The 18,251-nt window shown below is 35.4% G+C and overlaps 1 protein-coding gene across 1 annotated transcript in view; it reads right to left on the bottom strand.

Moving 5' to 3' along the window:
- Positions 1–18,251, bottom strand: part of SNX29 (sorting nexin 29) — a gene marked incomplete at both ends in the record, with an annotated part of 72,977 nt that overhangs the window by 42,229 nt on the left and 12,497 nt on the right. Inside the window, 6 exons of the mRNA XM_029087035.1 lie at positions 3,933–4,061; positions 5,297–5,360; positions 12,404–12,486; positions 12,991–13,072; positions 16,983–17,101; positions 17,820–18,186. Coding sequence (XP_028942868.1) covers positions 3,933–4,061; positions 5,297–5,360; positions 12,404–12,486; positions 12,991–13,072; positions 16,983–17,101; positions 17,820–18,186 — 844 coding nt within the window. The remainder of the gene's footprint in view (positions 1–3,932; positions 4,062–5,296; positions 5,361–12,403; positions 12,487–12,990; positions 13,073–16,982; positions 17,102–17,819; positions 18,187–18,251) is intronic.

The following is an 18,251-nucleotide window of genomic DNA, read 5'->3' as shown; positions in this document are numbered from 1 at the left end:
ACAGTGCATTATCATCATCTCTTTCCATCTGCTTTTCTTGCTACAAAGCCTGTCCTTTGTCAAATGCTTTCCTCCAACATTTCTGAATATAGTCTGAGAATATGCCATGTGAGATTATCCAGTTTCAAAGTCAACTTCAATATAGTTCTTTGCCTTGCAAAGGGATGTAATAGTATGCCAAACAGAAAAAAGAATCTCAGTTAAAAAACTTTAGCATTTATAAGAAGCCACTGGCACAATACATCCATGCAATCTGAGAAAGGCTCATTGATGAGAGGAAAAAGAAAAAAAAAAAAGAAAGAAAACCAAGAAAAACAGCTTACAAAATTATACTAGAGAATCTATTTAGCTTGTTTTACTAGCAGGTTGAATGCTGAGCCTGCTGCTTTTGAAACAATATTGTAACTGTTATGGAAAAGCTATTCAAATACTTTATGTGGAAGAATGAGATTACCACTAGTTGAAACTAAAATGATCTAAGAATTTTCCATTTTTCAAAGAGAACTTAGGAACCTCAAAAAAATTTCTCTAAGTAAGCTAGTATTTTGTCTAGGAGACCAGAGACTCTTCAGAGACTCTAGAACACCAGCTGAATAAATCAATTTTGCAGATATCCAGAAGTAATTTCAACCCTGACTGATGCATAACTGAAATTTGTGTTCTGAAAGCCTTCAGGAAGATACTTACGTCAAATTCTTCACAAAGCTTTGGGGACACACATAAATAGCAGCTCTCATAACCCGAAGCATATTTGTTCATCAAATTATAATAGTCAGATTGTTACTGAATTATTTTCCTTGCCTTAAGACATTCAGAATATTACAACTGAGGAAATTTTTCTACTCTAGTCATGTGATCAATTGTTTTCAAGGTAAACACTGAGATTTCACTGTTACAAAATATCTGAAACTTAGTTTCCTCTCACTCACCTAGCATATTATGCAGCATTTAACAAAGCATTTCTAAAATTGTTGTTATTTTAAAATCTTCAAATTATTGAGTTTGCACAAATTCCTGGTTTAAAATATTATTTATTAAAAAAGAATTTAGTACTCTTACTATTGCAGCAGCATCATCTACACTGTAAAAATGAACCAACAAAAGAATTGAGAAGAAAAACCTATATTCCAAAATAACTATATACGAAGTTTCTTATGTGCTAGAAAGTAAGCTGCAATGAATCATTGAAGAAATGCATCCCAGTGACACAAGAATTTGTTGTACCTAATCAGCTCCCAGCACTGTTTCTATCATGTGACAAGGTAAACTGACTTTCAGAAGAACAATCAACACTACATACCTAGTCTCTGTAGCAGTAAGAAACTAAACAAACTTTAAAAAAATAACAAGTTAGTCTAACTGAGCATCTCTTTAGATCTTGTTAAAAAAGCTTCTTATCTATTCTTTAAAAAGGTATGTGCATGACAAACATGTGATTCACCCATATGTCAATGCAAATTCCAAAACTGTGGGGGAAGTGAGTCAAAGAAATATGAATATACAATTCCTATAAGCTGAAATGTGAATGTTAAATAATGAAGTATTTGCATTGTCTCAATTGCCCTACATCACATGAATGTCAAACCCACTTATGCATATCCCTCCCTCCCTCAAAGTGAGTATTTCAGTTTGATGTGTCATCAAACGCAGAATTAGTAATGGTCTAAATACCTTTTTTTTTTTAAATAAGGTTTTATATTTATCATTTTCAGATACTAGTTCTGCTATGCAATAAAAAGCTTAGAGGAATATCAGCTGTGGTACTTCATGATTGACACTAGTGAAGTGTCACATGCAAGACTCTGCCTGTGCATGCAGAAAAGAAATGCTTCTCACTGTGATAAGGCACAGATTACTATTCTTATTTAACATTTGGGATAGGCTTGTTGTTTACTATATATGTGAATCATCCCCATGATCTTAGGCATCATAGGTTACTCTAGAGCTTATTTAGAATTGCAAGAAGAAAAATCACACTATTACAGCAGTATTTACCTTCAAAAGTCTTTCTTAAGCTAAATCACATCTAGGTGTAAACTCTTTTCTTTTAGAATAACTGGCAAAACGTCAAGCTGGAGGTAAGACACTACTGGGGCCGATGTTGTTGAACACTTTCATTAATGACCTGGATGCCTGGACAGAGAGCACCCTCAGCAAGTTCACCGGGAGGAGCAGCTGATATACCAGACGGTTGTGCTGCCATTTAGAAGGACATGGACAGGCTGGAGAACTGGACTCAGATTAATACTTTGAAGTTCAACAAGGGGAAATGCAAAGTCCTGCATCTGGGGAGGAATAGTCCTAGGCAGCCATACATTCTGGGACTGGAAAGCAGCTCTACAGAGAAGGACCTGGGAGTCAGCAATGCACCCTTGGCAGCAAAGAAAGCCAACAGCACCTTGCACCACATTGCATCAGGAAGAACATTGCCAACGAGTCACTGCCAACAACGTTGCCCAGAGCGTGTGTGCGCTCTCCATTTACAGAGATATTCAAAACCTCACTGGAAATGGTTCTGGGCAACCTGTTCTAGCCGACCCCCCTTAAGCTAAGGGGAAGCAGTTACACCACTTCAGAAACCAGTACTGTTGAAACTGTTTAGCAACAACTGTTGCTTATGATAGTCATGAAAACTTGACAACAGGAGAAGAAAAAAACATCAGCTCAAGGAAAACAAAGTCATGCCTAAATAATCAGATAGAAGGCAGACAGATTGGATGGAAATGTCATTTAAGAGGATGGATAATCCATTCTTTACTGCTTTACATGAGGGTACATATAAAAGGGTATCTGTGTCGGCAGCAGCCAACACGGACATATTCTATATAACTGAAAGCAATGAAGACACAAATATTCCTACTCTTCTAATTTAACTGACACTATGACCACTCAGCACAATTTCTATTGATGGAAGTAGGAACTTGCTGGGAGGAGAGGGGTACCCATATCAATCTCATGTGGAACTATGAAAGACACCTACCAGAGGAAATACAGTGCAGTAATATTAACATAAATATAAAAATAAATAACCTCCAAAACAAGTCCTCACTGGCTCCAGATCTGAGACCTAGAATCCTAACAATCTAGCTTGTGTATTTTTTAAAAAAACCTCCTATGTTTTACACATGCACCAAAGCAGCCATTTCTATTACTCCACGATAGCAACATCAGTCTGTTCACAATAAACATTGACACAGTGTTTCTGTTCCCCTCCCACTTATATTTAAAAGCTATACCAGATCTGAGGTTTGGAAAACACTATTTGCAGATAGTGCTAGGTGCTTTAACAACATTAAGAATATCATTTATCAAACAGAAGGGAAAAAAACAAGATTCTCATATTGTGATTTGTTCCAGATTGGGCAGACAGCTATACCAAGAGTCTCCCAAATATAAAGTAAAATAAAAATGATTTTTTTTTTAAAAAAAAGGGAACGTGGTTAGAACTGGACAAAATAGAAATATGAAGAGAGAAAAGTCTTCTTACATTCACCTTGTACATACATGTATTCTTTAGTACCTAGTCTCCTTATCTAACTGCCATTATTTTCATGGCCTGTATTTAATATTAGTCTGATTACCTTTTTAATTTAAACTTGATGATGTCAAAAATTCAGCTCACTGATATTCTTTCCTCTGGAGCTGTTACAGTGGTTTTACTAATATTTTAAACTCTCACTTACTGTTAACACTTAACAAAAAAAAAACCAAAAAAAACAAACAAAAAAAACCCCACAAACCCACTAAATTTGTCCGAAAATCTTCCAAAGACTTTTTTTCAGCTTAAACTAAAGTCCATGGGATTTTCAGTCCTAAATCACTTATGTTCTTCTGAAAACTAAACTACTTGAAAATTAGTTTTCTTGTATGCAGATTTTTTATTCCCTTGTTCCACTGCTGCTACTTTTTATGACACTTCCAACACTTCTTACCGTGCCAAGGCTTGGACTTTCATGGCATGTCGCTCTTCCTGTTCTGCTACTTTCCTTCTCCAGTTGTCCATTTCCTGCCTTAGTGCTGCAGAATGCTCCATCTCTCCATCAAGCAGGTTTCTCAGAGATCTGAAAGAAGGCAGCAGCCTCTGTTAGAACACTGCAAACACTACCTAGTAATTAAGAGGATACTCTATGAATCACAGAGTAGGTTGCTTGAATGATACCATTAATGTCATCCTAAAATTTCATTATTCAGTGTAATAAATTCACCTGATTTGATTATACAAAGATATGAAAAGCTACAAGGAAAAAGGAACAAATCAAAACAGTTATAAGGGCTTACTATTACCTTGTATTACGACGTCATCAACACGTCCAAAGCACAACCTATTATAATTCTACTGTACCACCATGCAGAAAGAATTTCTTAGAGAAAACAGCTTATAATCTGGTTTCAGTCCTTCCATGCAAGTCCATATATCTCAGGAATAATCTATAAGCAATATATTTAGTAGCAAGAACAGGAGACAGGTGGGAGTCTTGTCTCTACTGAGGGCACTGCCATAGAGCTCTGTGTAAAACCTTTGATGAGATAGCAAAGGCCAGCATGATGCATAATGGTAAAACCCAAATAATCCTGGTCCTTCTTCCAAAAACCACAAAGCTGAATGGAGCAGTAACTTGCAATTATGGGAGTGGGGAGGATAAGAGATGGGAAAATGGGATCAGTTGGTAGTAACCACATTAAAAAAAAGAATAAAAATTAAAATATCTACAGAAAAATGTACATTTCCAAAATAGCCCTACTACAGCACAGCAACAGTGTGTCTTGAATAGATTTGTATTTTCATTCATCTAATGATGTGTTCCACTAGACTAAATAAATACAAAGTAGGTTTGATAGCATTTTAAATAAATGACTTATCATTTTTACATTTACATCATAATTTTGCCCCAAGTAACATTCAAAAAAGACACTCAAAAGTGACAGTTACTTTTAGCATAAGATCGTTAGCCATCCTACATCACTTCTGCACTGGAAAGGAAATTTTCTGAATATTTGTACAATTTTAATTTTACTCATTTGGAAAGCTGTTTTAAGAGATCTTAAGAATCTTTTGGCTGTAAATTCTAGTTTTGAGAAAACTGCAACTGGCAAAAGCTCCCAAGATACAAAGAGTTATATGTGATTTGAATTCAAATTAATTACTCTTCAGTATCAAAAGCTGAATATTGAAGTATTAAGCTTACTGTTCACAGAAAAATAATATATACATCAAAAAGACTACACAAAGATTAGACAGCTTTACACAAAGGACAGCTTGTATTATAGTGCCTCTTAACTAGAATAAGAAAACTACCTATTCTGTTCTTCTAGTTCATCCTTCCTATTCATCATGGCCACGATAGCTTGACGAAGTTCATCTAAACAGAAGGGACAAAGATGATTAATTTCTGTGTGTATTTTTGTTCATTTCAGATCTAAAAGTCGTGTACACAATGGCATTAATTCAGCAAGATGCTTAAGATGATGCCAACAACATATGCTATTCAACAAAACACAAAAATGCTCTTAATCTCATCACTAATTTGAGCAATCTTCCAAAACTGGTATTGTATAACACAGTATCAGAGGTATTGATCAAATCCAATTACTCTGCATCTGGCTTTAATACAAATGTTTACAAGTTTGCCTATGGCTACAGCTGTTTTGTTTTAATTGCAGACATATGGGACACTACCTTTTCACTACACGCACATTAATGAGATACGCTGTTACTTGTTTCACTTCTTCCAATTGTTTGTTTTCCTTGCTATAAATTTTGACACAGGGAATACAGTGAGACTAGAGTAAAGTCATTGCCTCTTCATGGCATTTCTTCTCACAGACAACGGGATTTCTCAATCTTGTAATTTCCTACAAAAACCTTTTTATCTCTTATAAATACCTTAAAAAAATACTCTTTGTGATTACATCAAGAATAAAAGTTTAAAAAAAATTATGAGATAATTTTAGAATTCTTAAAGACTTCTTTAGGATTAGGTTCAACAGTGGTACCAGAGTAGCTGAATACCATACAGAGAAGTGTCAGCTCAAAGCGCTGCCTCACCTGGAGTCCTTTATAAAGGTTTTACCTTGTAATTGTACAGCTGTACTATTACTATTTACTATAAATCTACAGAAAAATACTAGGACTTAATCATTTAATCTAAAACTGACTTCCAGATCTTGCATGACTCCATGAAACACAACGTGTCTTGGAAGATTTCAATGGTCTCTAGCAAATATCAGGATGGATACATGCCCTAAACCAGATTTTTTAAAAAATTTCATTAACAATTTCACGTATGTTAATTAATAATATTATGAAACCTGTGTCCCCTGCACAGTTATATTAAAACATCCCTCCCAACAGTTAAATGAAATGCTGCTATGTTTATATATAACAAATTAGAAATTCTGTTCTGTAAGTATTCAAAGCAGATGTCAGCAAATTTTTTGTGCTTTTACTGAAAACATACTAACTGAACTGCTATTATTTAATTTCTTCAAGTAAGCAAAGCCATTGGACAACTTTTTTCTCCCTTTACATTCAGTTGACCGATTTACCCTTATTTTTCTTAATATTTTCTATAGTTACAGAAATTTTCATCAGTTCCAAAAAAAAAAAAAATTAACATTGACCTATGGACCAGATTAAGCCAAACTCTAGCAGAGGATAAAACATGAAAGTTTTTACTACATCAATCTAATGTATCGGTCAGTGCAGACACCACAATTCCAGGCTGGCATTGGTAATCTGCTGGTAAATTCCTCCTTGCGGGATCTGGCAGGGTTCTCGTGTCACCTGAAATCAGCCAATACAATTTCTTCATGATAGATATTTTCCAAACCACTTCTGCTTCTTTGGCCATGGAGAAAATATATGATTATTTTCCTCCCCATTCCACATTACAGCTTGAGAACTAATTGACATTAGCAAGAAACATTTCAGTAGATCATTAGAGGGATTTTGCACTCCATTAATTCAGCACAGAAAGAATAAATATTTTTCTACAGTAACTTAGCATCTTTATATGAGTTCTCTAAACAGCAAAGTCCAAATCTTGTAGAAAAAAAATAGAAGTTTAATTTGTGGGTATCCAATACTAACACGTACCAAAAAAAAAAAAAGTCTGGAGACTTCTGCTCCCTTCCTTGATAATATCACTCACATTCAAAACCAAAGCTGTGATTACATGGCTACTTTAGTCAGTATTCCTAAGGCTGTGCAATCAGCAAAACAGACATTCCAGCTTGCCTTACCCATCATCCCACCACCTCCCTTGTTCTGGCACTGGTGCCTATGCACACACAGTGTCCTCGCGGGAACTAATCCAGCTCAAAATCGGCTCAGGGTTGGTTTTTTTTCTGCTGGGCTACTTTTCAGACAAACAGTTGCCAAGTGATCCTGCTGTTGAGTTTAATACTGTTGCTGGCACAGGGCACATAGCAGAAAGCAGTCAGGGCAGAACAGAACATCTTTTCAGTCAATAAAGATGAGGAATAAAAGGCAGGATAGCCTTTTTGGCAAGAGTAAAGTTCATACTGCATTGCAGTGACCAGGTAACCACTGCGATTTACGTAGCAATTACAGAAAAACTTAGAATGGAAAGATTCCATATGACAAAATACACTGTGCTCCATTATTAACACCGAACTTCACATTCTGTAACTTAAATATTCTATTTAGCTATAAAATATCAAACTTGGTGATCATGAAAATCAACACAATGTTAGTATTCTTTTCGTCATGATGAGACGCTGCCACTTCAAAATCAGATTGGGAACATGGAGGGTTTTGAGGTTTTTTTGTCTGGGTTATTTTGTGGCTTGCTGGTGGGGGTTTTTGGCAGTGTTGTGCCTACCCTAGCAGCAATACTGCTTCATTGCTACACCTGTGTTATTTCTTCTTGAAGTGATGAGTATTAAGGAGTCATATTCTCTATCAATATTATCTCCATATACAGTAAATATAAAGGAGTCAAACCTTCACTGGTGGAATTAAATAAATAAAAAGTTACCAAGATAAAAAATCAGAAACTTTAATTTCGTGATCTTTTGATACAAGTAACTGAAGAGAACTAGAAGGACACCATCCTATTTAATTCAGGCATAACATTCAAAGTTTTCAAAAATCAATATTTCTTACTCTCACTTACGCTTCTTGAAAAATTTTAACAGGATGTCAGAACAGTCAGCTGAATGCAAACAAAGTCAATCCAGTGTCAGACACTGCAGCAAGTTCACTTCAAATCTGCCAGAACATCCACAGGTCGTAAGCTTTTCTCTGTGTGTTGTACTTGCCTCCGAGATCAGCATATGATCATAACCCAGTTTTCTCAGCAGACTTATGTCTCATTCATTGTGTGTGTTAGAAAAAGAAATTTTTAAAAATTGAAATCATAACAGCAATGATAAATTTGGCATTTTCTGACTTCTGGACTTCACAATCTTAATCTTCCCCTCACTGCTTTTTTTTTTTTTTTAATAAAACAGTGAGAGAATGGACAAGTACATCTACTTCAGAAAACTGTTTGATGTTAGGGTCTATGTCCTATTTCTGAACTGTTTTATGCTTGATATGTCATTTACATTCTGTAAAGTAATATTACTGGAAAACAATACACTACTGTTATTTAAGGATCAGCATTCAACACCAACATATCTAAACTTCAAGTGAGAATCAGAGTTTCATACAGACAGATATAATAAGATAACTAGTTAAGTCTTCTAAATTATGTAATCTTAAGACACATATAATAAGATAACTAGTTAAGTCTTCTAAATTATGTAATCTCAAGACACATTTTTGCAACCAGGTCTTTCTTTATCAGTAAAAAAGATAATACCAAAATCAAAGAATGTGCTAATTAAGCTTTTCATATTAAATCTGACTTTTTAAGACACCAACATTATTTTATTGTTTAAATTAATCTGTAGTGCCTAATTACTAATAAATGTTTTCTCTAAAACATTTTTTTAATTCATTTGCATACTACATGCAAAATCTACCTTCTATAAAGCTCTTAAAAGGTCACATTCAAATACACAAAAAAGTGTCAGGCCTCAAGAAACACCTGTCAATTTCCCACCAACCTCCAGAAAAGTCCTAAGTTTCAAAAGTCTTTTCCTATTTAGCCAAAGACTGGATAAGTACGATTTGCAGTCCCCTGTTATGAAGAATGAGCTGTAAGTGAAATCATCTCTCAGTGTACATAAGGTCATGCAGCATGGTTCTGCAATCCTGCAGACAGACTATCAGGGTGGGCTGGGAATTATGTTTTTATTCTCTGAGTGCAAATTTACACAGATATTTTCAGAGACAAATAAAACTTTCACCAAAAGTTTTTTTACATCTTAAATCTGAAGTTTGACCTTTAAAGACATGCTCCCTAGGCATGAACACTTGCTATTAAGGCTTTATCTAGTGCTCCAAAATCCTGTAAATATTATCTTGTCCTGTCATTATTAATAGGGAAAATTTTAGTAGGAAACAAATTAGACAATACAGTGTTGGCTTCCTACTGTACAGAAGGATCCTGAACAAAAAAAAAGCCCTTAAGATGAACTGCAGCTTTTTTCTCAGTGATAAAATTTATACACCCTCTTTCCACAGCTGTGCTTTCAGAGAAGAATTTAGTACCTGTCAGGGACTGGTGGCAACCAAATCACAGAACAGGTCAGAGGCTATTCAGAGGACAGAGAAAGTATGAAAACATACACCTTATTTATTTACATAGCCAGGATAAAAATATAATATGTAGGTTTGATTATTCAGTAAAGTTCTTCAGTGATCATGAAAAACTGGAGGCTTTCTCAAGAATATATGAAAAAATATGGAATTATGTACAATGCTACAACCTTTGCTAACCTTTGTGCCTTTTGCCCAACTTTAATAACTGAGGAAAATTATAGTGGAAAAACTAAGTTCCCAATTGTGCATTAAAAATAGCATCATAACCAAAGAACCTTGTAAAGAAGGACACAAGCAGCCTTCTTCTAAAATGAAAGCTTTGGAACTACTTTTTTTTCCACTGAAAAACAAAATGGAGAGACTTGTGCTGGTAGGATAGATTTTTCTGGTATAAAACAATGCTAAAAATACAATCTTCCAATGACCATAATTGGAGCAAAGTTGTTTGTGATTCATATATGACAAGAGAAATACAATTTTTTTTAAAACTGGAAAATGACATAATGGAACAGACACATAGATATAATATATCTATTGTAATATATTCTGACAAACTTAATTCTTTATAAAATTGGTTATAAGACATAATGATCTGTAAAGTAGGGAAATTCAAATTATTCAAATTATCTCTAACATACACAGTGAAAGTCTAAATCTATGGATTAGGATTTTTCTTGAGTGGTATTAGTATTTTTTTTTTTGAGATGTATCTGCTGCTAAGTTACCTATAAGTTACAAATACCTGGGACATAAATTCAGGAAAATCATTCAAAATGGCAGAAATTTTAAATTACAGCTTCTCATAACATAATTTTCTAGTCTGCATATCAAAAGAACCAAGAAAAGGTTAGTACTACACTAGCAAATTGGAAAGGAAGCAGGAAAATAATAGATTTTTTAAAAAATCATTTCAGGCTTTGTTTTCGGAAGGAAGAAGCACAAAAATCCAGTCACTGAAGACCTCACAGCTTTTCTCACTGCGCTATTGCATTTCATTTTTCTTGTCTGGTGCGTTAGAATTAGTTGCTATGCAACCAAGCTATAAGCCTCACCATTTAATAATTCTTCTGCTAATTGCAATAGAGAAAAAGAGCTTCAGTGTCTGGCTTTGTCACAGCACTGAACTCTTCTTGTATGGAGAATCTTCGACCAATAACAAAGAACTTGAAAAAAGCATTTTTACTGAATGTATCTGGGATCAGCTATTATAAAGGTATTAACTTATACATATAGTCAGTTGAATTTTTATAATAAAGATAATTAGATTATTTACTAAGTGTTCTACTGGCTTTATAGACTGTTTTGACATGCTTCCCCACTTCCTTCCACCAAAATCTTCTCTGAAGGGGGAAACTAATGATAGTGTGTATGCTTCTGTTGATCTTGCGGTTCATTTCATTTACAAATTGCTAAGGATCAAGAACTCAAAATCTCAAGATTCACTTTATATTTTCTAGCTGTCTTAACTACACATAGGAACTAACTGAGCAACTGAAGGAGACCAATTGCGGCCCCTGCTGGTACCTAATACACCTACAAAACAATAAAATCCATAGAGTGCAATGAATTCAGAAAGTTTTCCATTAAAATTCCATTACTGAAAAATAAAACAAAAATGTAAGAACGAAAGGATAATGTAGTATCATGTTACTGCTCATAAAGTACTTTGTAAGAAGGGATTTTCACCTTTGTAAAGATGAATCAGAAGACCCAAGCCAAAGCCTGAAACAGTGCCCAGCAAAAATCAGTGGTCTATCTCCTTTAACATACGTTGACACAAATATCGTTTGAACATGACATTAGAATATCTTAAAGGTTCATACATTTTGATTACTTCATAAATCAATTTCAGAAAAGAACCTTGGCTGCATCACTTACAACTTCCCAAATGTCATAACTTAAAATTTGTACGTATTTAAATTTATAAAAAGAAACGGACAAACACACATTCCAGAGTTTTAGGAACAAAGTTATACCCACCAGTTCAGTTACAAAACTTTCTGTACAGTGAAGAAAATAAAACCATACTGGCTTACATGTTTAAACAGCTAGTCAGTTTAAGAACTAAATCTTTGTTCTACAAATTTATGTGAAGAAGAAAGATTAAAGATGGGGTAAACAAACTGCTTGTAGTTCTATTAATCTCTTTCTACAGCAAAGGTTATTTTATCCTGTCCAGCTCAACTCTTAATACCACTGAAAATATGACTGTCCTCCACCTTAATCTTAAGAAAAGTTTTTGCTTATGAAAGCCCATATTTATGTTTGGAGCAGATTTCCATACCAAAAGCACAGACTGAGTGTACATAGAAAGAGTTACGAGTGTATTTGGGTTTTTTCCCCAGCTAGACATTAATGAAAGCAGGCAAAGTAAGATCACATCAGAGCCAACCATTAGTGTTTTCAGAGCTTGCAGAGACTTAAAGATGTTAATCAAATTAAATCATTATTGTTCATTTAACTACTCAAACCATATCTAGTATAAGGATGACATTAGCTTCTCTACGAAAAGAGAAGCTAATGTCATACCAGTTGCAATGAACCATAACCTGGGATCTGCCAATTCAAAAACCCTTTTAGAGCAGTCACTTCTAATGTGGCCAGCGTATCAGAAATGAAGTGCTGTACGTCTCTCTAAATAGATCTTAATGAAATAAAAATACAAATTAAGAGTTATAGGACTTTCAAAGTTAATTCCATCAATTTAGACAACATCAAGAATGTACTTACTAATTGTCATGGATTCTGGTACAGTGGCTGAAGACAACATATTATTTGAAGTATTCACTTGAGCTGGGGGACTGTCTTCCACTCTAGTCATAAAAATACAATATCATCAATAAATGAAAAAAAAATCCTGAATTCAAAACTTAACAAAAAAAGCATTCCAGAAAATAGAGATACCATCATATTCACCCATATTCAGTCAATTTATGTTTAATTATCCTTTAATGTATCTGTTGTGAGTCTGATTTAAGAATATACACAAAAAGATCCAAATCAATAGGCCATAGAGAATACAGTGAAAAACAATATTAAAACCAACATAAAACCTATTTTCAAACCCAGGAGGCTAAGTCTACCTATTATTTGACATAACTACATGACTTCAAGATAATTAGGAAAAAAAGTCAAACATATGAAAACTGTAGAGAGAGAAGTGTAGGCTTTTACATTTGTCTTTCCAAACATTTGCAAAAGTACCCTGATGAACGGTTTGGTTTTCAGTACTGAGTAGCTATGCATTAGGTAACAATAATAAGTTGCAGCAATAGGGTGAAGATTTTTTCCTTTAAGAAAACACATTTGACGTGTACCTGTAGGGAAGATCAGATCCTCTTGGAATCAATTCTACCGCATGAACAATATTTTCATGCTCCTCTCCATTCTCCAGGTTATCTAAAGCAGAATGAACAAGGATGAGCTTTCTTCAATTAACAGTACTTTAAAAGTAAAATAAAATAAAAACAAATCCAGAAGGAAAGCGGTTATATTTTTAACTAAAAATACTAATCTTTACTAAAGCTTTTAATCACTTTAAAATCCTTTCTCCAAGGTTGGCTTCTGCACATACGCCCTGAAAGCCAGCAGGGTTGTTAAGTCCCTTAGGAACACAGTCATCACTTCAGGAAAAAAATAATATTGCACAATTCCTAAATTACAATTTAGATGTATATTTTACATTTATAGCAATTTTGCAAAGATATGAAGAGACTTCTTACTGAAGTTATTTTTGCAAGCCCAGCAGTTTAAGCACTTGATGCACGGCATTTAATACTGAAAATAAATTTTGGTTAGCCCCTAGTATCTGAAACTCTGCAAAGACACCAGTTCTTTATGCATCCTCAACTGAGCACCATGGTTTTTCCCTGGCTCCTTATGCCTATGCCTATCAGGAATCAGATAGATGAGGCTTTTTTAAAAAGCATGGATAATATGCATCTATCCACAGATCTACAACTGTCAGGATCCAAATATACACATCACTGGGCCTGTCATTAAGGTATTTCAGGTGAAAAGAAACAAAAATCATATTTTATTGTCATTTTCCACATCTCACTAAGTGTTAAAGTTACCATGAAATAATTCTAAAATCATGAGCTAAAACAGCACAGAATTTAAAAAACAGGAATTCTAGAAAAAAAGTTAATGTCAATTGAGACTTATGTCAGAATGATTATGGAGGAGAAATTTCATTTTTTAAGCTGTAGAGTTTACTGAAGCTCAAGTCCTAAAATGCATACTCATTTTTTCTACCAAGCAACTAAATTTTGACTCAGGCTTTCTCATCTCTAGGTACATGGAGATATGATATGCCCTGACACATCCCTGAAGCACTGCAACAGACTGAAAATGAAAACACTCATATACAGCACTGTAGATTATATAATATTTGAAATAAATTACAGCATATCTTGTTATTTATCTGTATTAAGACCTATAAACCAAAATACTGGGTTAAATTATGTATTTTTAAAGAGCTCATTAAGTATGTTTTAAAAAAAATGTCATAATAATAATGAGCTTGCCAGTTACTGGACTGAATTGCCCTCCAAAAAAGCTAACCCACGTTCTCCCTGATATCATTCATCTAGCAAAAGAGTAACCCCCAACGTCAAGCAAACAATTGCCTAAAGCTGCTTTCAACCTCATCAAATTGTCATTATGGCTGGGGAGAGAGCGACTGTACCCATGTGTATCACCCTCCCCAACCGGCTGACATTTGGGTTGTGTGATGGGCCTTTTAGAGAAGACTGACTGCACACTCTGAGTTTGGGACTGTTCAGAAGGGCCCAGTGATAGCACGAAAAGTTGAAATCAGGAAATACAACAGCAGAATCTATGTTGTTGTTCCCTATGTGTCCTATGACTGATGAAGATTCCTTTCACCATCCCAATGTTGGATCATTCCAGCTTGCATGCTGGACCATAGGGTTTACCACAAAGAGAGGCAGGAGCAGAACTGAAAAATAGCTGTATACTGTGGCAGAAGGGATCTGATCTATTGTTGATCATCTCTAGTAGTCAGAGTATTGTCTTCAAAACAGTTCTGAGATGAAGCAGGATGAAAAAAGCGTCTTTGGTATCTCCTTAACAAAAGTAAGCCTCTGTTACATGTACTGTTGTTCTCTCTGGTAATCCATCACCAGTACTAAGTCCTGGCTTTGTCTCCTGGCTTTTGATTTCAGCTACAAACCCTCAGCTCTAGTTCCTGATGCCTTGTGACATCTGACTGGCTACTAACTCCCACAGCTCAACTGCAAGCTCCCATTCCACTCCCTCCTCCCTTAAAAAGGAACGTTTACTTGTATTCCAGATGTCAATTTGCCCTTACTAAACACTTACAAATCTACACCCTTTCTAGCAGTTTCTGTATAAAGTGATATAAGAGAACACTATGCCACACACTGCATAATGTTTTCTAAATCTATTCCTTCATAAATTGAAAAATGTGGGAGCACAAGGGAAAAAAAAAAATAAGATGTACTTTCTTTTTTTTTTTTTTTAACCACCAGCATTTCTAAGTACATGTCTTAAAATACAGCAGAGGGCAGTACAGCATTATTTTACAATTCATATTATTTTTAGCACTGAACCTATAGAACTGAATTACACTTTTTCACAGGCCTCCAATTAACGGTCCATTTAAACTCCTGGCACATATAATGTACATGCAAAAAACATGAAATATTTTAAATTAAAACAAATATTATTTGAATGCCACTGAGAAGTTTTTATGTGGTCACTGAAATGTGCACACATATCCAAAGTTTTCTAAAAGCCATGTTTTATAAACAGCTAGCAAAATATTAAATTGGGGCAGTGGGGGTGGGGGAGTGAGTGGAGAGGCTGGGGGTGGTGGAATTTTTGTTTGTTTGTTTTTGGTACCAATACAGATACTGAAAAAGCACAAAGTCTTCTTTTCCATAACCCTGACCATTTTCATTGCTTGTTTCAACATCTCCACACCATTCTTGAACTGCAGTACCCCAACTGCATATAATACTGCAGCTGGGGCCACATCAGAGCCAACTGAGCATAAATTTACAAATTACACTTTCATTTATGCTTGTTTGTATGAAGTGCACTTTTACTGAAGCACGGCACTGCTAATCTGCTAATTCACTATCAACCTGTGACTCACTCCTGCAGAAAATGACTTGACAATACTGGCAGATGAAAAATGAGGTATGAGCCAGCAATGGGTAGTTGCAGCCCAGAAAGCAAATCTTATCCTGGGCTGCATAAAACAAAGCACGGCAAACAGGTTGGGGGAGGTGATTCTCTTCTACTTTGCTTTCATGAGACCCCACCTGGAGTACTGCATGCAGCTCTGGAGTCCACAGCAGAAGAAAGGCATGGACCTGTTAAGAGCGGGTCCACAGGAGGGCCACAAAAGCGATCAGAGGGCTGGAAGACCTCTCCTTTGAAGAAAGGCTGAGTGAGTTGATATTGCTCAGCTTGCAGAAGTGAAGGCTCCAGAGAGACCTTATTGCGGCCTTTCGGTATAAAGAAGGCTTATAAGAAAGACACTGTCTACAACAGCGTGCAGTGACAGGACAAGGGGCAATGCTTTTAAAACTGAAGAGGGTAGATTTATATTGGATATAAGGAAGAAATTTTTTTCACAATTAGGGTGGTGAGACACTGGAACAGCTTGCCCAGACAAGTTGTGGATATCCCATTACTGGAAGTGCTCAAGGTCAGGCTGGTCAGGCCTTTGAGAAACCTGATCTAGTGAAAGATGTCCCTGCCCATGGCAGTGGGGTTGGACTAGATGATCTTTGAAGATCCTTTCCAATCCAAACTATTCTATGATACTCATTTCCTTTTCTAAAGTATTTCCTAGTCAATCATTCCTCATCCTGTATATAAACAAACAACAGCTTCTATTGAACTGCATCCAATATTTGATAGTTTCTCCAATCTCACAAGATTAATATGAATTCAAATTCTCAAACATACTTGCAGCTTTTTCCGGGTATGTGACATCTAGAAAACAAATAAGGATACTTTCTATTCAACCATCCTAGACATTAATAAAAGACCACATCTTAATCCCAATAAAATTCTGGTTTATTTTGACACTGATAAATTCCTTTCAACTAAATATCTTCTATATGAGCTAAGTGTAAGACTACTCAAATTGAGAACTCTGATTCAGATCTAGAATAAATTTTACTTGAACCTCACATCCCAGTTGTGCAATATCTCCTATGTGCTTACAACTCAATTACTTGCTACCATTGTCCCATGTTAGAAATTCTGTCATGAAGTTTGCTGGAATTTGGTAAATTAGAATACTTACCTGTTTGGGAGTAAGAGCCAACGGCACTGACAGGAAATAGAACATCTGAGTCATCATTCAGGACCTGCAGAGGACTCCAACTGCATATCTGAGAATTGCATGTGCCTATTTCACGAGGCCTAGATTTAAAACAAACAGAACAACCTATTTATATAGCCAATTTTCATGTTCAAAATGCTTCTATTTCTTTCGAGATACCACTGCAAGAAAAAATTTTATTTCAATCTGCCTGCCAGTTTCTTGGTTCAGACATATATAAATTCATTAAAGATCAGACCATGCCAAAGCAGACGAGACAAGCAGTACTTGACTCTTTTTCTCCAAAGGGATTTCTGTGTTAAAAATAAAGAGAGCATATTAGTATCTAAAATTATTCCTTTTCTCCCAGTTTTGTCCTGTCTTGTTTAACCTGTCTCGTCTACTCTGACGATAGCTGGATCCCTCTGTCTAAAACATGTGGTTTTACTGTGAAGCCAATATAGAGTTGATATGATACTGAGAATAAAGAAACTTGAAACAGGCCAGAATAATAGCCTGGATATTTCATAGAACTATTTCAACAACTGAGAACTTCAAGAAGTAGCCTGAAATATTGAAATTCTGGTTTTCAGTGAAACTTAGAAACAAAATATTGTCACAGTGGCCCAAATATTTTAAACAATGGAAATTTTTTTTAAAAAAAGGGGGAGGGGGGAAGAGAAGGAGGGGGAGGAAGAGGAAACATGTAGTTCAGTTATTTGCATAAATTTGCTGTACCCATGAAGGAAGGCAGCGAGGGAAGAAGGGGTGGGGGGGAAGCATGAAAAATTTGCCACTGGCTCCTGCAACATTACTTACCTTTCAGAAGATTCAGTTTCACCTTCTGTGCCTTTATTTCCTAATGTTTTTCCATATAGCTCATCCTCATCTGCATCTTCATCATCAATGCTCTTCACATCTAGTTTCTGGTATTCATACTCTCCATTCAGGAACACTGAATTCTTCCATGAATTATTACTTTCATTCCCATTCAAATTTTTTCCGAGAGTGCTTTCACATGAGGGTAAAGCAAAAACTGAAGATCTGTCTACACTCTCCTCTGAACTTTCTCCTGTAATCACAGCCTTTGTGGCATCCCCCAAATTTTGCTCATCTTCCTCTTCATCAAATGAGATTATATTTGTTATTCTCTTCTTCTTTTTTCGATCTTTTTTATATTTCAAATCTAGTAGCGACATAAAAGTTTCCATAGTTTAGAAAAGAGAAACAATGTAATACACTTGTTTTTTT

The sequence above is a fragment of the Antrostomus carolinensis genome, unplaced genomic scaffold (assembly GCF_000700745.2).
Source record: "Antrostomus carolinensis isolate BGI_N321 unplaced genomic scaffold, ASM70074v2 scaffold9789, whole genome shotgun sequence".
Classification (NCBI taxonomy): Eukaryota; Metazoa; Chordata; class Aves; order Caprimulgiformes; family Caprimulgidae; genus Antrostomus; species Antrostomus carolinensis.
This window is presented reverse-complemented; position numbering and strand designations above follow the sequence as displayed.